Below are 18,330 nucleotides of genomic sequence, written 5' to 3'. Positions count from 1 at the left end.
CCCATTTATTGGCATCCTCAAAGCATCGAGGTATTGGAGGGAAACGTTTAAGAATATTTTAAGTCTTGCTTTCTGCAATTCTCCAAGGTCCTCAATTTTTCTGAAGTTCTTTTGATCAACACGATTTCTCAGTTCATCCCAAATATGCTCGATTGTATTTTATTTTATTTTTGGTTTTAAGCACTTTAGGGCAGTTTTACACAAACCACGACCTTGCTGTAAAAGATGTGTATTTTTGGTGATTGTTCTGATAGAAAATGAAATTGTCTTGTATTATGAGCTCACTGACACTAGACCCCAAACGTGGTTTTAAAATATTGATCTTAACCTCTTGTTACGTATTGCCTTCGACAAAATGTTAGTTCCGAACACCAAAACTTCCAACACATCCTCAAAACATGAGCGACCACCGTCCTTACAGTAGTTCGAGTATGATTATGAGAAAATTCTTTATTTGCTTTCCGCCAAACATACATACATTCTTCCATATGAGTCTTTAATGTTAAACTTGCTATCGTCCGTGAACAAAACATAATTTATTTATTCTAATGGTTAACTAACAATGCAAACAAATGTAGTTGCACCTTATTTTTACACTGATATATAGCTTATTATAAGCGATACTGAAGCTTCTTCTTCTAATGGTTTCGTTGCTGACTTCTTTACTCATGGTCTCTTTAAAAAAAATCTTTGAGAGATTCCCAAGGTAAGAAGCGATTTTACTCGACTAGCCTAGAAAGTAGGTTCTCCAACTTCTTTCCTTTTACTTTTCTGCAAACATCAAGAATACTATTTTAGTTTTTATGTCATGAAATTATGTAATGGACTGGAAGAATATTTGCAATTTCTCTTACTGATTTATTGTACTGGCTATGTAACAAAACAAAAAAAGTTTGCATTCCTTTGGTGTCATTTTGACGTGGATCAAGAAACTACTTTATATGTTAGACATGCTCAAACACATAATAGACTTGAACGTAAAGCAAGTTAGTAGTATCTGTAACTGTCAAAAAATTGCTTTGGAATTAAGTCAATTTTATTATAATGTTGACTGGAAAGTAAGTCAAGAAAAATCTCCCTAAGTCAAGTCCACTTATATATCAAAATGACAGCTGATAATGGGCAAGTTCAGACAACATAAGGGACTTCACTTGCAGTCAACTTCATTCTTTGAACGTAAGTTTTGAATAAGGCAACTAGTTAGTTTTACAAGTGTCATGAATTTCAAATTCAGAACTTTACTTCACAAACCTCTACTTTAAGTTCATAGTACAAGAACTACCAAACACATTGTTTTCTACAAAACACTCCTCAAACAAGTCCATTACGATTTGTCTTTTGTATTGTAAAGAAACATTACTTATTTCTTTTTTAAATTGACAAGGGAAATGCAGAAAATAAATAAATCATAAAGTAATAAAATTCAGCTTTCAGTTTAATGAAAAAACATGTCCAACTGTCATTTTGATAGAAGTAGACTTGACTTAAACGTTAGGGAGATTTTTCTTGAGTAACTTTCCAGTCGACTTTCCATTAAAGTTGCCTTGATTGGAAGGTAATTTTTTGGCAGCTGGCCACTCAGATACTAGAAACTTGCCTAACTTTCAAGTCCCTTATGTCGTCTAAACCTGCCCAATGTTTTTCCGTTCAATTAAAAGCTAAACTTTATTACTCGGAAATGTATTTATTATCTGCACAATTAAATGCAATGTTTTTTACAAAAGAAATTTTCTAGTTTTTGCATGATCTGAAGGTAAATATTAGTGAAGTAATGTCCAGAGTTTAAAATGTATGAAACTTGAAGAACTGAATAGCTGCCTTTGGTTAAAATTTGCGTTTAGATGGTTACTGCAGGGCAAAAACAGTAAGTGTCCAAATATGTGTGAACTAAGAAATTGTTTAACATGGGCCATTCAGGGCTCCCCACTAAAAAGAAGTACAAATATGTCAATATGAAGTTCTGAGGAGGCCAATTAAAAACGCCAAGATGTCTGTTAACAAGATTTAGAGATAAATTTAGTGCGTACGAAATTCAGCCTAAACTACAGGTCGCCTAAAACCATGTCTTCAATTTCAGTAAAAAAAAACACCCACGTTGCGTTGGCCGAAACGTTGCTCTCAAAAATGCTCTAATAATGCCAAAGGCGGTCGACTTATTGATCAAAACTTATACGTGAAAGCACTGTACACTGCCCTTTTATTCCCAATAACACAACTGATGGAATATGTTTTAAAAAAATATTTTCTTCCGGAAATAATTCAAAAAACATTTTAGTTAAGAAACAAACAGAAGATCTGAAATAAAGTCTAAGTTGTTTTTGTAAGTTCAGAAAAATCTAAAGTTAATAAATTCTTGAGTTGAGAATGGCAACTATAAATACATAACATTTTAAAAGTTAAGTTTGTGTGTTTTGTAAAAACATTTTTTCAAAATCTCTTTTTTTTTTATTTACGCTAAACAGAACCCGTTTTGTTGTACTTTTATTTCATTAAAATTTCATATGACTTGTAGACTGAAGAATAATCATTATATTCACATCTTAGTAGTTTTTTACTATTGAATTCTTGAACACTGTATAACTAGGTCGCCCTATTCTTTTAATAAACCAATGTGGAATAAGTCGTGTAGCCATTAATACTTAAAGAGTAATTAACCTTGTCACTACCCATGAATGGCGCTTGTGAACAATCAGTTATGTATTCAAATACGCTAAAAAGCTTAAATTTGATACAACCTAAAACTCTCGTACTTTTAAAATATCATTTCATCTTAAAAGTAATTTTTAATTCTTATATACATAATTGCTAACTACGCTTTTACATTCAAGAAAATCGGTAAAATCTAAAAAATAGCCCAACGATATTTGAATTTCAATTTTTCTTAGCTCTTTAAGTTATGGGCCGGTTATAGCTCTCTGTAAAATTTGAAATAGGAAAAAAATGAAATTAACGTCATTAAATGTTGTTTTCTTTCGGTCATAACATCGAGCTTCGCGCCTCAGACAATTTGCTTACTGTTGCTTTCATCAGTAAATTTTTTAACGATGTGATCGGAACAGTACACATTGGTACAAAAATTGGTACACCAACAGTAAACCGAATTGGAATTTGTTTTGGCTTTTGGCAGTCAGCTGTTCAGTAAATTGAAATATCATCATTTAAAAAATTAAAATGGATTTATAAATTAAATACAACTTTAAATGCATTGCTTCTTCTTATCGCATTAATCTTTTGCTAGAAATAATCTGCAACGAATTTTTTCTGATAGCTATAACCGGCCCTTATATAAAAGATGTTCATAAAATCCAGTCGTGTATTTCTTGTTTGTTTTTAATTCCATTTTATGAGCTTGGATATAATTTTAACAAATTTTTTAAACTTCAAATATTAAAACTCTTTCTTTAACAGTTTATGAAGCCAGTCTACCAGGGATGCATGGAAAAGGGTATTCAACATGTGGCTACGCATGCTGCTGAAGCAGCTGTTGGTGGCCGATCAACTGGATCAATAAACGGCAAGGTGAAGAAGTCATGAGAATACGCCTATCCAAGGCAAAAAGCAATACAATCACAAAACCAACAGCCGCAACAACCGATTAGAAAACCCAATCAGCAGCCATCGTCGTCGTCTCAGCAGCTCGTAACGAAATCACAAGTTAAATTAAGCAATAATCATATAAACAACAACAAGAGCAACAACAACAACAACTGCAGCAAAGCTCCACAAGTAGAATCATCAACATCCACGTGGGGTTTCTTTGGATTATTTCAGCGAAATTCTCCACAAAACATTTCAGCGCCTCCTGCTGCTACCCAATTTGCTTCAACAGCAAACAACAACAACAACAATAACAACACCATCAGTTCTGCAGCTTCGACTCGCAAGGCCAAGAGAAGACAAAACAAAAAGAGCCCACCGTTAAAAAAATAAAAATAATTAACTAAATAAAATTAATTAATAAACACTGAATTAAGTTTGAAATGAGAAACGGTTTGCTCGTGTTGTGATGTATGCTCTCCTCCATCCACGTATACAAATAATCGGCTGCTAATTCTAATTCTTATTGGTTCACTTTTTTTTAAACAAACAATATTAGCCTTAAATTAGAAAAACAAAAGAATATATTTAACAATAATTGAAAATCTTTTAAAATATTTCCATTTCTTGTTATTATTAAACTGTGAAGTTTTTTTTATTAAAAAAAAATATATGTATATGAATTTTTTGTAAAACAAAAGAATATCCATTGAAAGGAACAAAAATGAAAAATGAAAATGAAAATATTATTGTAAAACGTACATTAATGGTGTGAAATTTTCTGTTCTATATTTTCATAGATAAACAATTTAAGGAAACATGAAAAACGAAAAAAGCGAGGCTGGATCTTAAAGTCAAAGGTCCTTGGTCTCGAATTCATTTTTTAAGTAGATACATAAATACGTTCTCACATATCTCGCCCGGGTAAGGTCTGTCATTTTGGTCTCATTTGTTTCTATTTTCCGGTAACGTTAAATATTACGTTTTTGTTTTGTTTTAAAAAAAAAATTCTCAGAAAGCTAATGCAAGAATGAAGAAGAAAATATTTAATTTGTTTAAAACAAATATTTAATTTAAATTAGAAAGTGATAACATTCTCTAAGTGTCAATAATCTTCCCATTTTGTTTTTCTTTTTACCTACATTCATACGTACATATTTTTTGTATACATTTTATTAAGGTTTGGGTTTTCCGCGTTGATAAGAACGTTCTATGTACTTTTTTTATATAAAACAACTGAATGTCGAATTTGTTTGCTTGTGATTGCTTCGATTATTAAAAATATATATTAATAAAAGAAAGAAGATTCTAAAATTTTCTTTTCATTTTTATCAATTTTTTTTTTTGAAGTTATACAATAAAATAAAATGAAGAAAACATTCTCAAAAATTGATTAAGCTGCCTTTTTTATTTCATAAGTCATAACTTTATCGTGTGAATGAACGTTCAAAACTTTTGTACGAACACAACTTTTGAAAAATAATAAGAGGCTCACTCAAGGGAATATTACTACCCTTATCATGCAGAGGCATAGTGTGAGCACCAGGAAAAGGGTTTGAAAGGAGATGTCAGTGCACGTTTGTTTTCTGAATTCTGAATTCCTGAATTTTGCAATGACTAGGAAAGACAGAGTGTGGTAATGCATTCCACATTCACGTAGTACGGCTAAAGAACGAATCTCTGTATTTGACAGTTGGGCTCGAGAGTATACTGATGAGCATTCCAAGAAGCGCGAGTATTACAGTTGAATCAATGCTTTCAATTGATCATATTAATAAAAAAGAAAGGGTGTTCACGCTATGATGTAAAACGACGCGTTCATAAAGCTAGTGACTACGTAGTTAAAAGCTTTGTAAATGCAAAATTAGACCACAAAGCTAGCTACATTAATAACATACATATATTAATGACAAATGCAAATACATAAAATAAAAAACATTCGTGTTTTGAGAACTTTAAATATTTTTTTTGTTTTTAAACTAAATAAAACCAAATACGTAGAAGATCCAGTGCGGTGAACATGGTTAGCCGCACTATTTTTTTTCTCAATAAATTGTAGTGATAATAGTGAGAGACACCTAACGGTTATTTTGATTTCTTTATTTCCACAAGTTTAAAAACAGCTCAAATAAATCGGTTTACTTGGTTAGACGCACCTGTTAAAAGTTTGAGAAAAAAAGAAGTTGATCGATTTCTAAATTAGTTTTTTGCGTTTTTATTATTATTATATTATTTTTTACAGTTTCAGTACTTTGTAGAACCTCTACGACTTGAAATGACATCAAAAGTTCTACTTTTAAGAGATTCATATAACTTTTTTAAATAATTTAATGAAATCTTAGACCAGGCATCTTTTATCGCGGCAATAAGCTCCTCAAGGCTTTCATACTGTTTGGCTCCTTCATAAATTTGACGGGTCAGCCATCCCAAAACGTTTTCTATAATGTTTAGATCAGGTGAGTATGAGTATCCCATGTCATGTGAAGACGCGCGAATTCTAACCGAAGTTCCTTTCTTGCAGCGTTTAGTGGTGGTTTTTTTAGCTTTTTAAATTTCAAGTGTGGAGCACTTAAAATAGCTCGACGAACCGTTGCGTTGCTGGCACTTACCCCCGCTAATTGTCTGATTATAATTGTGGAGTGTGCTAAATTTGAGGCAATTCTTATTATTTTTCGCTTCTCGTTCGGTGTTAAGGCTGTTTTTTCCTTCTTTTTTTTCGTAAGTAGCAGGGTTTGATAAAAAATTTCGAACTGCTTTATCACTTCGTCCTATTTTGCTGGCAATTTTCCGCATAGAATACCCTTCTGAGTGGTAGGCCTCAAGTTTTCCTTTTTCCGCCACGTCAACATTTTTTTACCCATTTTCACTTTAAATACTCGAAAAATTTTTAAAACGTACACTTATTAACCAAATTTAATTTGCATTACCCAGCATTAAGAAAATAACTGAATAAATACGTGCGTCTAACCAAGTGAACCGATTTATTTGAGCTTTTTTTGAACTTGTGGGAAGAAAGAGATCAAAATAACAGTTAGGTGTCTCTCATTATTCTTGAATTTACAGCCCTATTATGGTTACCAAATATCAACAAGATATTTGATAATAGTTGATAATTATCAACAAAATTAATGAATCGGTATTATGGTGATCAATTATCAATATTTTTGATAAATAGTGAATTAAAAGATCTATTGTGAATAGCGTTATTGATAAAATCGGTATTACGGCTATCAAACATATTGATACCCATCAAATATTCTATCAGCTACAAAATCTTCGTTGACAAATGTATCAAACATTCGTTAATGGTAAAGAATTGTAATTTAAATACGATTTATAAAAGTTTTAATAATTTTTTTTCATTTTCAAACTTCAGATTAATAACACGCGGAATCTGATATTGAGCGTTCAGTTTGTGGAACATGCCTAATGTATCAAATTATCGCAGCCTGTAAATAGTTTTTATTTATATACAGCTTATAAATTGTTAGGTATTTTTTGTATTGGCAACAAACATTTTAAAACGATGTCTTCGGTAGAATTGTTCTTTGAAGGCAACTATGATGAGGAAAGAAGTGTTATCACGCACGCCAAGATACGCAGGGCATTACGAGATGCTTCAAACCCAATGGATTTGGACGAAAATATGTATGTAGGCAATAAGGTTTTCCATTTTTACTCTAGGTACTTACTGTGATTCGTTTCCAGATTCATACAAAATTTCCGACTTTCGAAACAAGCCTTCCTAGATGTATTGACCGATATTGACGATAAACTTAAACCAATAAAAAGTCAACAATCCATCCCAAATATACTCAAGCTAGCAGCTGTTTTAAAATTCTTTGCTCAAGGAAGCTACCAATTGAGCGTTGGGAATGACTTTAATATTGGTATGGCACAACCAACGGTGTCTGTCATTCTTAGTGAACTGCTAAGTATTTTGGAAAGACACATTTGTCCGAAAGGGATTCAATTTAACTATACCCAGGAAGAAGAACGTCGGGCAAAAATATACTTCTTCGAAAAAAGTAGAATTCCAAATGTGGTTGGGGCTATCGATGGTACGCACATAAAAATAATTGGACCCAATAAGGACCTTCAGCATGTGTATTACAATAGAAAGGGCTATTATAGTATAAATGCGATGCTTGTGAGTTTTTTTTTTACTAGGCAATAGACGATTATTATTTAGGTATTTGTTTTTTTTTTTTGTAAGGTTTGTGATCACTTAATGTACATCAGGTGTGTAAATGCAAAACATCCAGGGTCCTCACATGATGCTAGCGTTTGGAATATGTCACAGCTAAAGGTAAAGTTAGAAGCTTCGTATCGTAAAGGAAGAACCAACTTTCGAATTCTTGGTGACGGGGGATATCCTCTTTCACCATACTTAATTACACCATATAGGAACGTTGAAGAGAGTTCCTTGCAAGCAAACTTCAATAAAAAACATGCACACGGTCGAAATATTATCGAACGCACTATTGGTGTTCTGAAATGTAGATTTAGGTGTCTTTTGCAAGCGCGAGAACTACATTACCCAGCAAAAAAAGCAACCAAAATATTTAACGTATGTGCAGCCCTTCATAACATTTGTGTAAAGTATAGATTGGAAAATCCTGAAGCTATCGAAGAGGAATCCGAAAATGTTCTTGGAAACCATGATATGTTAGATGATTCTGCAATGTTCACTGAAGGCAGTCGGATAAGGGATTCAATAGCAAGATTCATGCAAACCGAATAAATAAAAAAATGCATCACAAAATCAAAAATCTTTTGTTTTATCATTTTATTGTTCGTTTTAAAAAACAATTTATGTATAACAAAACAAGATACATATTACAAAAGCTTAATAAAAACATAACATGAAAACGTAACATAAAAAAAGCACTGAGAGTTCATACATTGCTCAAAAGTAAAAAAAATAAATAAATATCCATTATAACTAACTTAACTGAAATCACAAAAGTTCACTTGTTTTAGCATTTAAAACATAATTAAACTGGCACATAGGAATTCATAACATTATGCTTTGCTTGCTCAATTTCCAAAAGTTGTTTTTTTAATTTTAATTTGGTTTTTCTATCGTTTTCTTTATTTTTAATATTTTCTTTATATAGCTGCAACTTTTCTTTTTTAATTTTAAGTAATTCACTTTGTTTTTCTTTTTTTAAATTGTAAGTTTTTTTGGCATAATATTCAGTGTTTTGAATGGATGATTTCATGCTTTGTAAGTTTGTGTCGATATTGCTCATTAAATTACTCATGTTGTAATTAAATTTTTCCTGCGCCGACGTTTGCTTTTCCAACAGAGCCATTCTTTCTTTTTCATTTGTGTCCTTAAATGTTGCCTTATTTTTCCGATTTGGATTTGTTGACGCTGCAATCACTTCTCCAACCTGCACGGCCGTGACTACTTCTTTGGTGTCCATTGCAGAAATTTCCAAGAGAATTTAATAACCTTTCAAATAAATGCATTGTTTGGTAGTTCATGAGAAAAGCAAACAGAAAAACTACAATTTATTGAGGAAAAAAATAGTGTGGCTAACCATGTGAACCGCACTGCATACAGTCGTGGTCATACAATTAAGCCACAAAACGAATGTACCCTATTCTCTTCAATAAAGCTTTCCTGTATCACTTTGTGTTCGTTTTTTTTAACGGTTAACAACTAACATTATCTCAATATGAAAACCCTATGTCACCTTAGGTTCAAAGATATTTTGCTTTTAAGCAAAGCGCTTTATTTGTTGTTAAGTCGCAGTGCAGGTGGTCACATAATTAAGCAATTTCATTTGAAACAGGTACTTTTATATTATTCCATGTAAATATTTTATCAAAATGTATTAAAACTGTTTTATTATTAAAAATTAACATATTTTTGATAACAGATATGGGGAAAAATAAAACCTCTACTCCATGTGAAAGAAAAATTATTGTCAAATGCTTCAAAAAGTACAAAAATGTTATGAAAGTAAGCAAATTACTAGGTTTTGGTAGAATGAACGCAGTTAAATATTTTAAAAAACACCAAACCTTTGAGAACCTACCTCGAAAAGCCACGAAAAGCCTCCGGCTAAGGACAGAACATTAGTTAGGCTTTCTAAAGTGGATCCATTTTTAACATCCGTTCAATAAAGAGCCCAAATGGATTAGAACTATAATGTACAATTATCAGCAAGAACCATACGAAGTCGACTTCAAGAAAAAAATTGAATGGACGAATAGCCAACCTGTCAAAAAAAAATATTGCTCTAAGATTGAGGTTTGCTAAAGAACACCTTTATAAAAGTCAAAATTTTTGGAATTGGGTCGTGTGGAGCAACTAATCCAAGTTCAACGTTTTTGGCAGTGACAGATACACAAAAAAAAAAATAAAACATGGAGGGTTTTCCGTGATGGTTTGGGAATGTTTTTCATCATCAGGAGTTGGTCCATTGGTGCAAATTCATGGAAATATGAGAGGAGAAATGTACAAGAATATTTTGGACAGTCATTTAAATAGGGATTATGCTGACAATTGACCGTTAGCCTGGATATTTCAACACGACAATGACCCGAATACATTGCTCTCGGATCGTTAAATCCTGGTTTAAATCAAATTCAATCCAAGTCCTGGAGTGGCCTGTTCAATGCCCGGATCTGATCTAAAAAAGCAGTTGCAGCTAGAAAACCTACGAATAAGGTTTTTTTGGAACATTGTTAAAGAGGAGTGGTCAAAAATAACTCCTGCCCAGTGTTCATTGCTTGTAGGTACAATGCGCAGCTGCATAGAAGGTAAAAAAGTTTTCCTCAATAGGGTTAGTTACTTATAAACGTACTTCATTGCAGATGGCTTAATTACGTGTCCACTTCCAAAATCGATTCAACATATCATTACTGTAATAAGTTTTTCAAAGATATTTTTTAAAAATAAAATATCATCTAAACTTCTAGTTACTAAATGTATATTTTGCATAAATAAATTAATTTATCATTGTGTTAAGTTTCTTCATTTTTAATTAAATCTTTTGCTATATATTGATGGCTTAATTGTATGACCACGACTGACTGCAATATGGAGCAGCTGATTGTGAAACATCAAAGTCAGTGTGCACTAACTTTGTAGCTGAAATTTTTACACTACGTCGCGGTCGAAGGGGAAAATTTTAACTTATTTTGTAGTCGGAAATAGCCAATCAGAATGACTTCACTACGAAGTGACTACACTAGTGAACGCACCCAGTTAGAAAGCCTTGACTACGTAGCCGCTAGCTTATTAGTGAATGTCCACAAATACATCTTTACCTTTCGCTAAGTAAACTGTCAAATTTTGTATAAGAAATGGTTACACAATTTGATAAAAATTCTCCCAACATTTTGGTGGGTAAAATTATACAAATTGTTCTGATAAACTTAACCAGACGTCATTGTGACTTTCAATTACAAGAATTTCACTTTTGTTAAAAAAAATTACACAAAATATAATTTTTGCCGAACAGTTCTATAATAAGTAAATTATTAAAAGCGATTTGTTCAGATAATTGAGAATTCTTTAAATATATATAATAAATTATAATTATGATAAAGAAATCGTTTTTGTTAGAGCAAAAAACAATTTTTGAAGTTTAATATTTGACGTTTTATGAACAACTAATTCAATTACACAGTTATTTAGTTAAATGATTTTGTCATCGAGCCATAAACTCTCCCGTACTACAAATTATTCTGGCAACACCGCAAACGCAATGAACAAAGAAAAATGAAAAAAGGCTGGAGAATTTTCCTCGCCATGAACCTAACCTATAGGATCATTTTTCTCCTCAAAACTTAGGCCCAACTATAATATGCATAAAATTCTAAATTGTAACTTTTAGGAAATAAAAACAACTTGAATAATTTTGGACAAACACGGTTTGTGTTTTGGGAGAAATTTGGTTATTTTTGCACCAGACTGTGCGCGTTGACACAGCGGAAATGGACACGCTGAAAGTGTAGTTGGTAGCAACATCGTCAGTTGCAAGGCAAGAAGCGAGTTCTGTTCATTCTGCAGATTTGAAAAAGCTTGCTAGTGAGAGGCTCGAGGCGATTCGACAAATTGATTGCAGACACAAGTACGTCCTGCTGCTGCTCACTTAAGTCCTCTGTCGGGTCAAAAAGACTGCAATGTTAAATTGAAAGACGCGTCACAAGACAGTTCGTGCCATCAGTCAGATATGGCAAATTTATTGACGATCTTGAATCACAGTCAGGTCCAGGAGTTGCCCTCTTTTTCGGGGCATGATAATAAAGAATGGCCGTATTTTGAATCGGTATTCATATCAACAACGATTGAAGGCAAACACAGTGCCAAAGAAAATGTTGCTCGTCTAAGAAAGGCACTGAAAGCCGAAGGTTACAATCTGGTGAGCGATCGTCTAAGGTATTCTACTGATGCAAACGAAGTGATGGACTCATTACGTGCGTTATATGGGAGAGTAAATGTTTTAGTGTACAGTCTCACTACGAATCTGCTTAAGTTGCCTTCGTCAGAGAGAAAAAAACTAAACACGCTATAAAAAATGAGAGTAAGAGGTTCCAAAGGGACGGAGACGAGGAAATTTGGCTCTCTCATTTAGTTTTTTCTCTCTGCCTTCGTTGAGCTCACCGAGTGATACAAAACTGCGTCAGTGGGCTGTGGTTCTGAATGGGTTTGTTGCGAACATCAAGTCGATGGATATAAGTAAGGAACCAGACAACAGTTATATCCTGACAGATCTAGCCAGTATGTCGTTTTGATTTCGATTTTGCTTTATGATTCGTAATACGGACCCAGAAAATTGAGTTTTAGAAAAAGAATGTTGGCCATATTTCTTTCCAGGAAAAATGTTTCCTTTTCTGTAAAACATTATTTCATTAAAATATGTGTACCCTCATTCTTCAGCTCATTCAGTTATCATCGCAAATTTTCGACTGTGATGGTTAATGCGTAGGACCCGATTAATTGATAAATACTCCAAGAGTAATTCTTGTCATGATGTGTGCTTCCCCAATTGGAAGTTTAGATTCGGTATAAACATTGAAGGTCCAAATTCATTCGTGCTATTACTCGCACACAACAATTTGTAAGATCTGTAAGTCATTAGGACCTGGTACTTCTCGAGCTGTTACGCCATAAAATTTAATTTATTTATTTCAAAAACTCTGAAAATGGTTAAACAAATAGTGATATTTTGTATCATATTCGAGCTTAAGCTAGTTGAATGCATATCAAATATCAAACCAAAGTCCGATATGAAGTGTAAACATCCGACTGCGATCAATGCTATCTGATGGATACATTCTCACGATTGAGTGTTTACATTTCAAATTGATGACTAAGTATTTTACTCTAGATTTTAAGTCTCAGAGAATATTTTTCAGTTTGTATAAGTTAGTTCTTAAGATCCGATACTTCAGGTAACATCTCGTTAGCTGTAAAAATAAATAACACTTTTTTAAAAAAAACATTTAATTTCACTAGCTATTATTTATTCCCCAAAACCAAGCCTTAAAACTAAACTTAGAACTTAAAAGACTCTGGTTTGGAAAATGAAAGCTAGATTAGATTTAAATAATATAATACGCTGGGTATACATGATCCCGGTATCTTAGTTGTTCAATGAAAGATATGGATTATGGAATGACTTGCAGAAAATAGTTATAATTTTAATAATTATTGTAACTAACACGTTTACAAATCTATTTTTTTTTTTAAATTCATTTTTATTAATTCATTCTTAAACCTATCTTAAAGCTAGACAAAAATTCATAAAACTAGCCTAATTATCCAATACTTACAACTAACTTAATGGTTCCATTCGGACACTCTAAGTTAAACTATGACACTAACTACTAATGTCTTTCGGCCCTAAAATCTATTTTACTTCAATTTATATTTTATTTATTTTGTATTTATTAGAAAATTATGAGAAAAAACTAATATCAAGGTTCTTTTTTATTTTTATTTAAAAACTACTTAAATTAAGGTCCTTATTCTACCTTATTCTACCTATAAACTACTTAAAACTAGAATAACCACAGCAGCAAATCTAATATTTTTTTGTTTTTATATTTTACTGTCTTTTTTATGTTTTTTTCAATTTTTAATTTTTTTTTTATATTTTTTTTTTATATTACATGTTTTTTTGTATTTTTTTTTGTGCCACTATGCCTATTCTATTTAAAACTAAACCCTAAAACTATAAAACAAGTATGTAAGCCGGCCAAGGCTTAAAACCCCATCCCGACTACCCAATATCAAGTGCCGATTGAAGCCACCAAAACTGGTTCTCCTGCTTCACCCTATCAGTTCGGCCCCGTTCGGACACAGCCCTACTGAACCGAAGGAGCTCTGCTCCGCCTTGTGCCATGACGTCCCGATTGTACAGGAGTCGCCTATCCACGGTTCTTCGTCTGACGTGGTAGATTAACGGAACTGCCAATCTATCCTGTATCAGACCGCATCTATCTAAAAAGAGGAATGCCTTTGGGGGAATGAAGCCGCTCAAGCGTGCACTCTCAAAATACTCGTCGTTCGGATAAAACGCCCCGAAAATTAAATTGTTGGTCGAAGACATAACTCTTGCAATGTGACCTCGAACGAGTTTTATCACGAAATTGTCAATTCTGATGATTCGAGTCCCGTTGTATAGGACCTCGTTGAATAGTAATGCACATAAGAAGATTCGGCTGTTCGATATAAGCCGGTACAGCGTCGTAAACACTGCCGCTCGAACACCCGAAACTTCTCCATCTGGGAAGGGGCAACGTTGAACCACACAGGACAACCATAAACGATCATCGGCCGTATGAGGGCCATGTAGCAAATTACCTTCACTCTGAGGTCAAGCCGACTGCTCAAAAACAGCTGTTTCCTCAGAGCGAAGGCTCCTCTTGCCCTGGTCAGAGCAGCATTTATATGTCTGTCGAAATATAAATACTGATCTAACCAGATACCGAGGTACTTCACTACACTTTTGCTCGCTAATGGCTGCCGTGAAGATCAACGATCTTGCGCCAATTCTTACACGTATCCCTCGTGGCCCCAGCCAACGGAGTTCGGAACAGAATTGTCTCTGACTTCTGGACATTTATTTTCAGTTTCCAGTCGTCGCAATATCGCTGAATCTTGTCGAAATCACGCTGCAAGAGAATTCTAATAACCTCAACCTTTTGGGCCGTTCTGTACGCAATTAGATCGTCGGCGTACGCAATTGCCTTTGTAAGACTACTTATCAGATCGCTGGTGTAAATGCTGAAAAGAATCGGCGAATTCACCGCTCCCTGTTGAAGACCATTTTTAATTGAGAATGTTGTGGTAGAAGTTACATTGCCACTTTTGACAACAAACTTTCTACCGTTAAGCATATCATAAAGTATATACAAGAATGGCTTGCTTATGCCAAGCCTGCTCAGTTTTAGGTAAAGACCCTCTAACCATACGGTGTCAAAGGCCTTTTCCAAATCAACCAGAACAGCACCTGTGCATTGTTGTTTTGATTTATTCCATTGGATATCAGAAACGAGTTTAGACGCAGCATAAATTGTGTCATGACCCGCCTTGAACCCGAACTGTTTATCCGGAATTATTTTGCTGTCCGCAGCCCACTTAGTCAGAGCCCTATTAATGATCTTTTCGAAAACTTTGCTGATGCTCGGAAGAAAACTTATCGACCGAAGATTTGACGGGTTGGAGTTGTCCTTTCCCTTTTTCGGGAGAGGATGAACCACAGCGGTCTTCCAATGCACTGGATAATATGCATTATTCAGTGCATTATTGAAGAGTGTGGTGAAAATGTCAATTATTTATTTTGACGTTTATAAATCTATATTCATTGAGCTGCTGACACCCGCTGGCTTTTCTTATGTAAAAAATTTCCAAACGTTCTCTATGTTTGGTGCAGTTTGCACGCTTCATCATCGGCTCCAGAAAAAAAAAACTAAATTTTAGTGTGAAAACCGAGCGTTATTGACCTCCTATACTGACTGAATATTCTTAGGTGCTTAGTCCACAATTTATTGCTAAATTAATTTAACTTGACCACTTTATTTCCAGAAGTGATCATTTAAACTTTTCATTTTAAGAAATTGATTTATACCAACAACCAAGTGAGACATTGGGAGCCAATATTTAAGCCCCATCATTGACGCCATACAAGCAGTTTTATTAAAATAAGTATTGAACATTTTTAACTATGTAACTCGTAGCGGAGGAGAAATAATATTAAGGCAATAATATTAAAACCATTTGGACTTCAAACGGGTTTTAACAGAAAAAAGTTTTAGAAAATATGAAAAAAATATATTTGTTGAAAACAGGTATTTTTAAAACTCGAGCAAATCAAAGTTCGGCACTAAAAATAAACTCCCAAGTCTATATTTTATTTTAATATAAATGTATTAAATTCAAGGTTTACTGAATTCTTCATATAGAGTCAAAAACGATCCGGTGTGGGTGAGCCATAAAGCTTATGCAGTTAAGTTGTTTAAGTAAAGATTTGTTAGTAATTTAACGACATTCACCAAAAAGTGGTTTGTTGTCAAAAACATTTAAAATTTGTGTTACTTGAGTAATGCTTTAAATTATTTTGATAAAATTTGTTTCCAAGAAAAAGAGCAAAGATTCAGGTTTTTAAAAAGAAACCTTGTATAAGAGATCTTCAATTTTATATTAAGTTCCTTTTTACTGAAACTAGCCTTCAATTCCATTTTATTTTTTTTATGCACATAAATAATGAACATTGAAGTGATTTTTACTTGCGACACATAGGAACTATGTATATGGCAAATACTTGCATTCGTAAAAAAATTAGAATTAAACATGACATTAGGATGTTAGAAAAGTCAAAAAAAAGTGGGTCCCCCATTCCATCCGGCTGTCTGTCTGTCCTGGCCCCTAAAGCCTAAATCAATGTGCCAATTTGTTTACTAAAAATAACAGCAGTCCCCATTCAAATTTGTTGGTGTAAATTCGAAAATTAAAATTTTTTTTTAGAAATGAAGCGATAGATTTGTTTAGAGCTTTCTCTGATTTTTTTTCTTATTTCGGTTCTTTCTACAGGAAAAACATATTTTGGTATTGCTCCAGAAGGGCACCCCTCATAAGGCCGTTAATTTGTTTTCAAATTTACTCAAGAACTTAATAAACAGATTTCAATAATCTTGTCTATCAATGCAAGCTCTTGTCGAGGGTCAAATTTTCAAATTGATGATGGTTTTTCATGATAGAAAATGTCATATTTTTTTTTAATTTTTGAAAAAAAATTAGCCCGGCAACATATTTCTTTCAAAATTGATTTTCTGTTTTGAAGTGCATTTGCTTTGGATGTTCTAGAACTGAGATTTACACAGCAAAAGTGACACTTTTGTAAAACTTAATTAATATTCGTAGGCTAAGGGCAAATTTTTCCTTGGCATACCGCCATACTGTTTCATACAGGCCAGCTGTTGTGGCACTAAGTGAAACCCAAGTAGGTGAGGATTCCGATCCTGCTGAATTTTTTATTCATGGGTATAGCTTGGTGCCTTTATTCTTTTCCCACCATGGCCTCGCCATATACATTAGGAATTTGCACCAATTCCTTTTTAATAATATGTGGTTTAAATTCTCCGTAAATAAGCAAATCATTCACTACTGCTTCCTTTATCGAAGCCCAAATTTAGACAGAGTATCAACTTTGTTTCGTCCTACCCTCGCACTGAAATTGTTGTTACGGTCGATTTCAATGTACACAATTCTTCATGGTTTCAACATTCAGGCCAGTCAACACCAGAAGGAGTGTGTGCAGAAATCTTCGCTGAGTTGAACCACCTACCTCAGCTAGTCAATGAGCCCACCCGGATATCGGACGTTGAAGGTCGAGCAGAAAACACTCTTGACTTGTTTCTTACCCTGATAAATACACTGTTAGTGTTCTATCTCCTCTAGGCAATTCCGACCATTGTGTTATATCAGCAAATTTCTCGTGTCAAAACTGTTCAGTTAAAGAAAGAGCTCCTAAGAGAACCCTTTGGTAATACGAGAAAGCCAACTGGGACGGTCTCAATAATTACTTCAGGATCTTTAACTGGTCACTATGCTTCCTCGATAGTGACGTTGACGCCAGCGCTGATATGATCACAAGTTTAATTCTCCTGAGAATGAGAAATTTTATACTGAACAGGGTTAAAAGTATCAGACCCAAGGGAAACATTTGGTTTGATGCGAGCTGTAAAGAGGTTATTAGGGCCAAAGAGGTTAGTTTCCGTTGCTATAAAGCCAACCGTACTGGGAAAAGCCGGAAAAAGTTCAAAGAAGCTAGGAAGTCCTGCAACGCCCATATTCGACGGACCAAATTTTTACATGAACAAAAGTTACGGCAAAAAATACTGCAATGTCCCAAAGGCAGTAAAAATGTTTGGTCATTATTTGTAAAAAACATGAGGAATTCTTCCTCTTCTTCGGTTCCTACGCTCGTTGTCAATGAAACTCCTTTTTTTTAGCTCTTTAGAGAATACAAATCTCTTTGCTAGGCAGTTCCCTGCCAATTCTACGCTGCAAATGAGTGTTATGACTCCGCATGTACTTGAGCGAGTAAGTGATTTTATGGGACCAATCTTTTTTCGCACTGGTACTGAAGAGGTGTTCTTCAACGCTGGCAAAACCTATGCGTAAGCTTTTTCATCTGTCCTACTCCTCAGGTCTCGTTCCGAGCGGATGGAAAACGGCATTTGTCCAGCCTATTCCCAAAAAAGGCGAATCTTCCTCACCCTCTTACTACCGACCGATTGCACTTACGTCCCTTTCTTCCAAGG

At 33.9% G+C, this 18,330-nt stretch overlaps 2 protein-coding genes across 3 annotated transcripts in view; both read left to right on the top strand.

Annotated features, from left to right (window-relative positions):
• The window catches only part of LOC129953688 (atlastin), a 32,789-nt gene extending 28,491 nt beyond the window's left edge, over positions 1–4,298 (top strand). For both annotated transcript variants that reach the window (XM_056067021.1, XM_056067022.1), the window contains exon 7: positions 3,409–4,298. In XM_056067021.1, coding sequence (XP_055922996.1) covers positions 3,409–3,534 — 126 coding nt within the window. In that variant the 3' untranslated portion in view covers positions 3,535–4,298. The remainder of the gene's footprint in view (positions 1–3,408) is intronic.
• A 2,673-nt stretch (positions 4,299–6,971) lies between these two features.
• LOC129940454 (putative nuclease HARBI1) lies at positions 6,972–8,975 on the top strand. Its single transcript, XM_056048801.1, has 3 exons — positions 6,972–7,185; positions 7,246–7,687; positions 7,754–8,975. The coding sequence occupies exons 1-3, from the start codon at positions 7,064–7,066 to the stop codon at positions 8,279–8,281; spliced, it is 1,092 nt and encodes a 363-aa protein (XP_055904776.1). The 5' UTR covers positions 6,972–7,063; the 3' UTR covers positions 8,282–8,975.
• The last annotated feature ends 9,355 nt before the right edge of the window (positions 8,976–18,330 follow it).

This window comes from Eupeodes corollae, chromosome 1, assembly GCF_945859685.1.
Source record: "Eupeodes corollae chromosome 1, idEupCoro1.1, whole genome shotgun sequence".
In the NCBI taxonomy this organism is placed as follows: domain Eukaryota; kingdom Metazoa; phylum Arthropoda; class Insecta; order Diptera; family Syrphidae; genus Eupeodes; species Eupeodes corollae.
Note: the sequence above shows the minus strand (reverse complement) of the source record. Positions and strands in the feature narration are given on the sequence as shown.

Coding starts and splice junctions, on each gene's coding strand:
- LOC129940454 (XM_056048801.1), top strand. CDS start 7,064: ATGTCTTCGGTAGAATTGTTCTTTGAAGGCAACTATGATGAGGAAAGA. Junction 7,186..7,245: donor ATGGATTTGGACGAAAATAT/GTATGTAGGCAA, acceptor ATTCGTTTCCAG/ATTCATACAAAATTTCCGAC. Junction 7,688..7,753: donor ATAGTATAAATGCGATGCTT/GTGAGTTTTTTT, acceptor TTTTTTTGTAAG/GTTTGTGATCACTTAATGTA.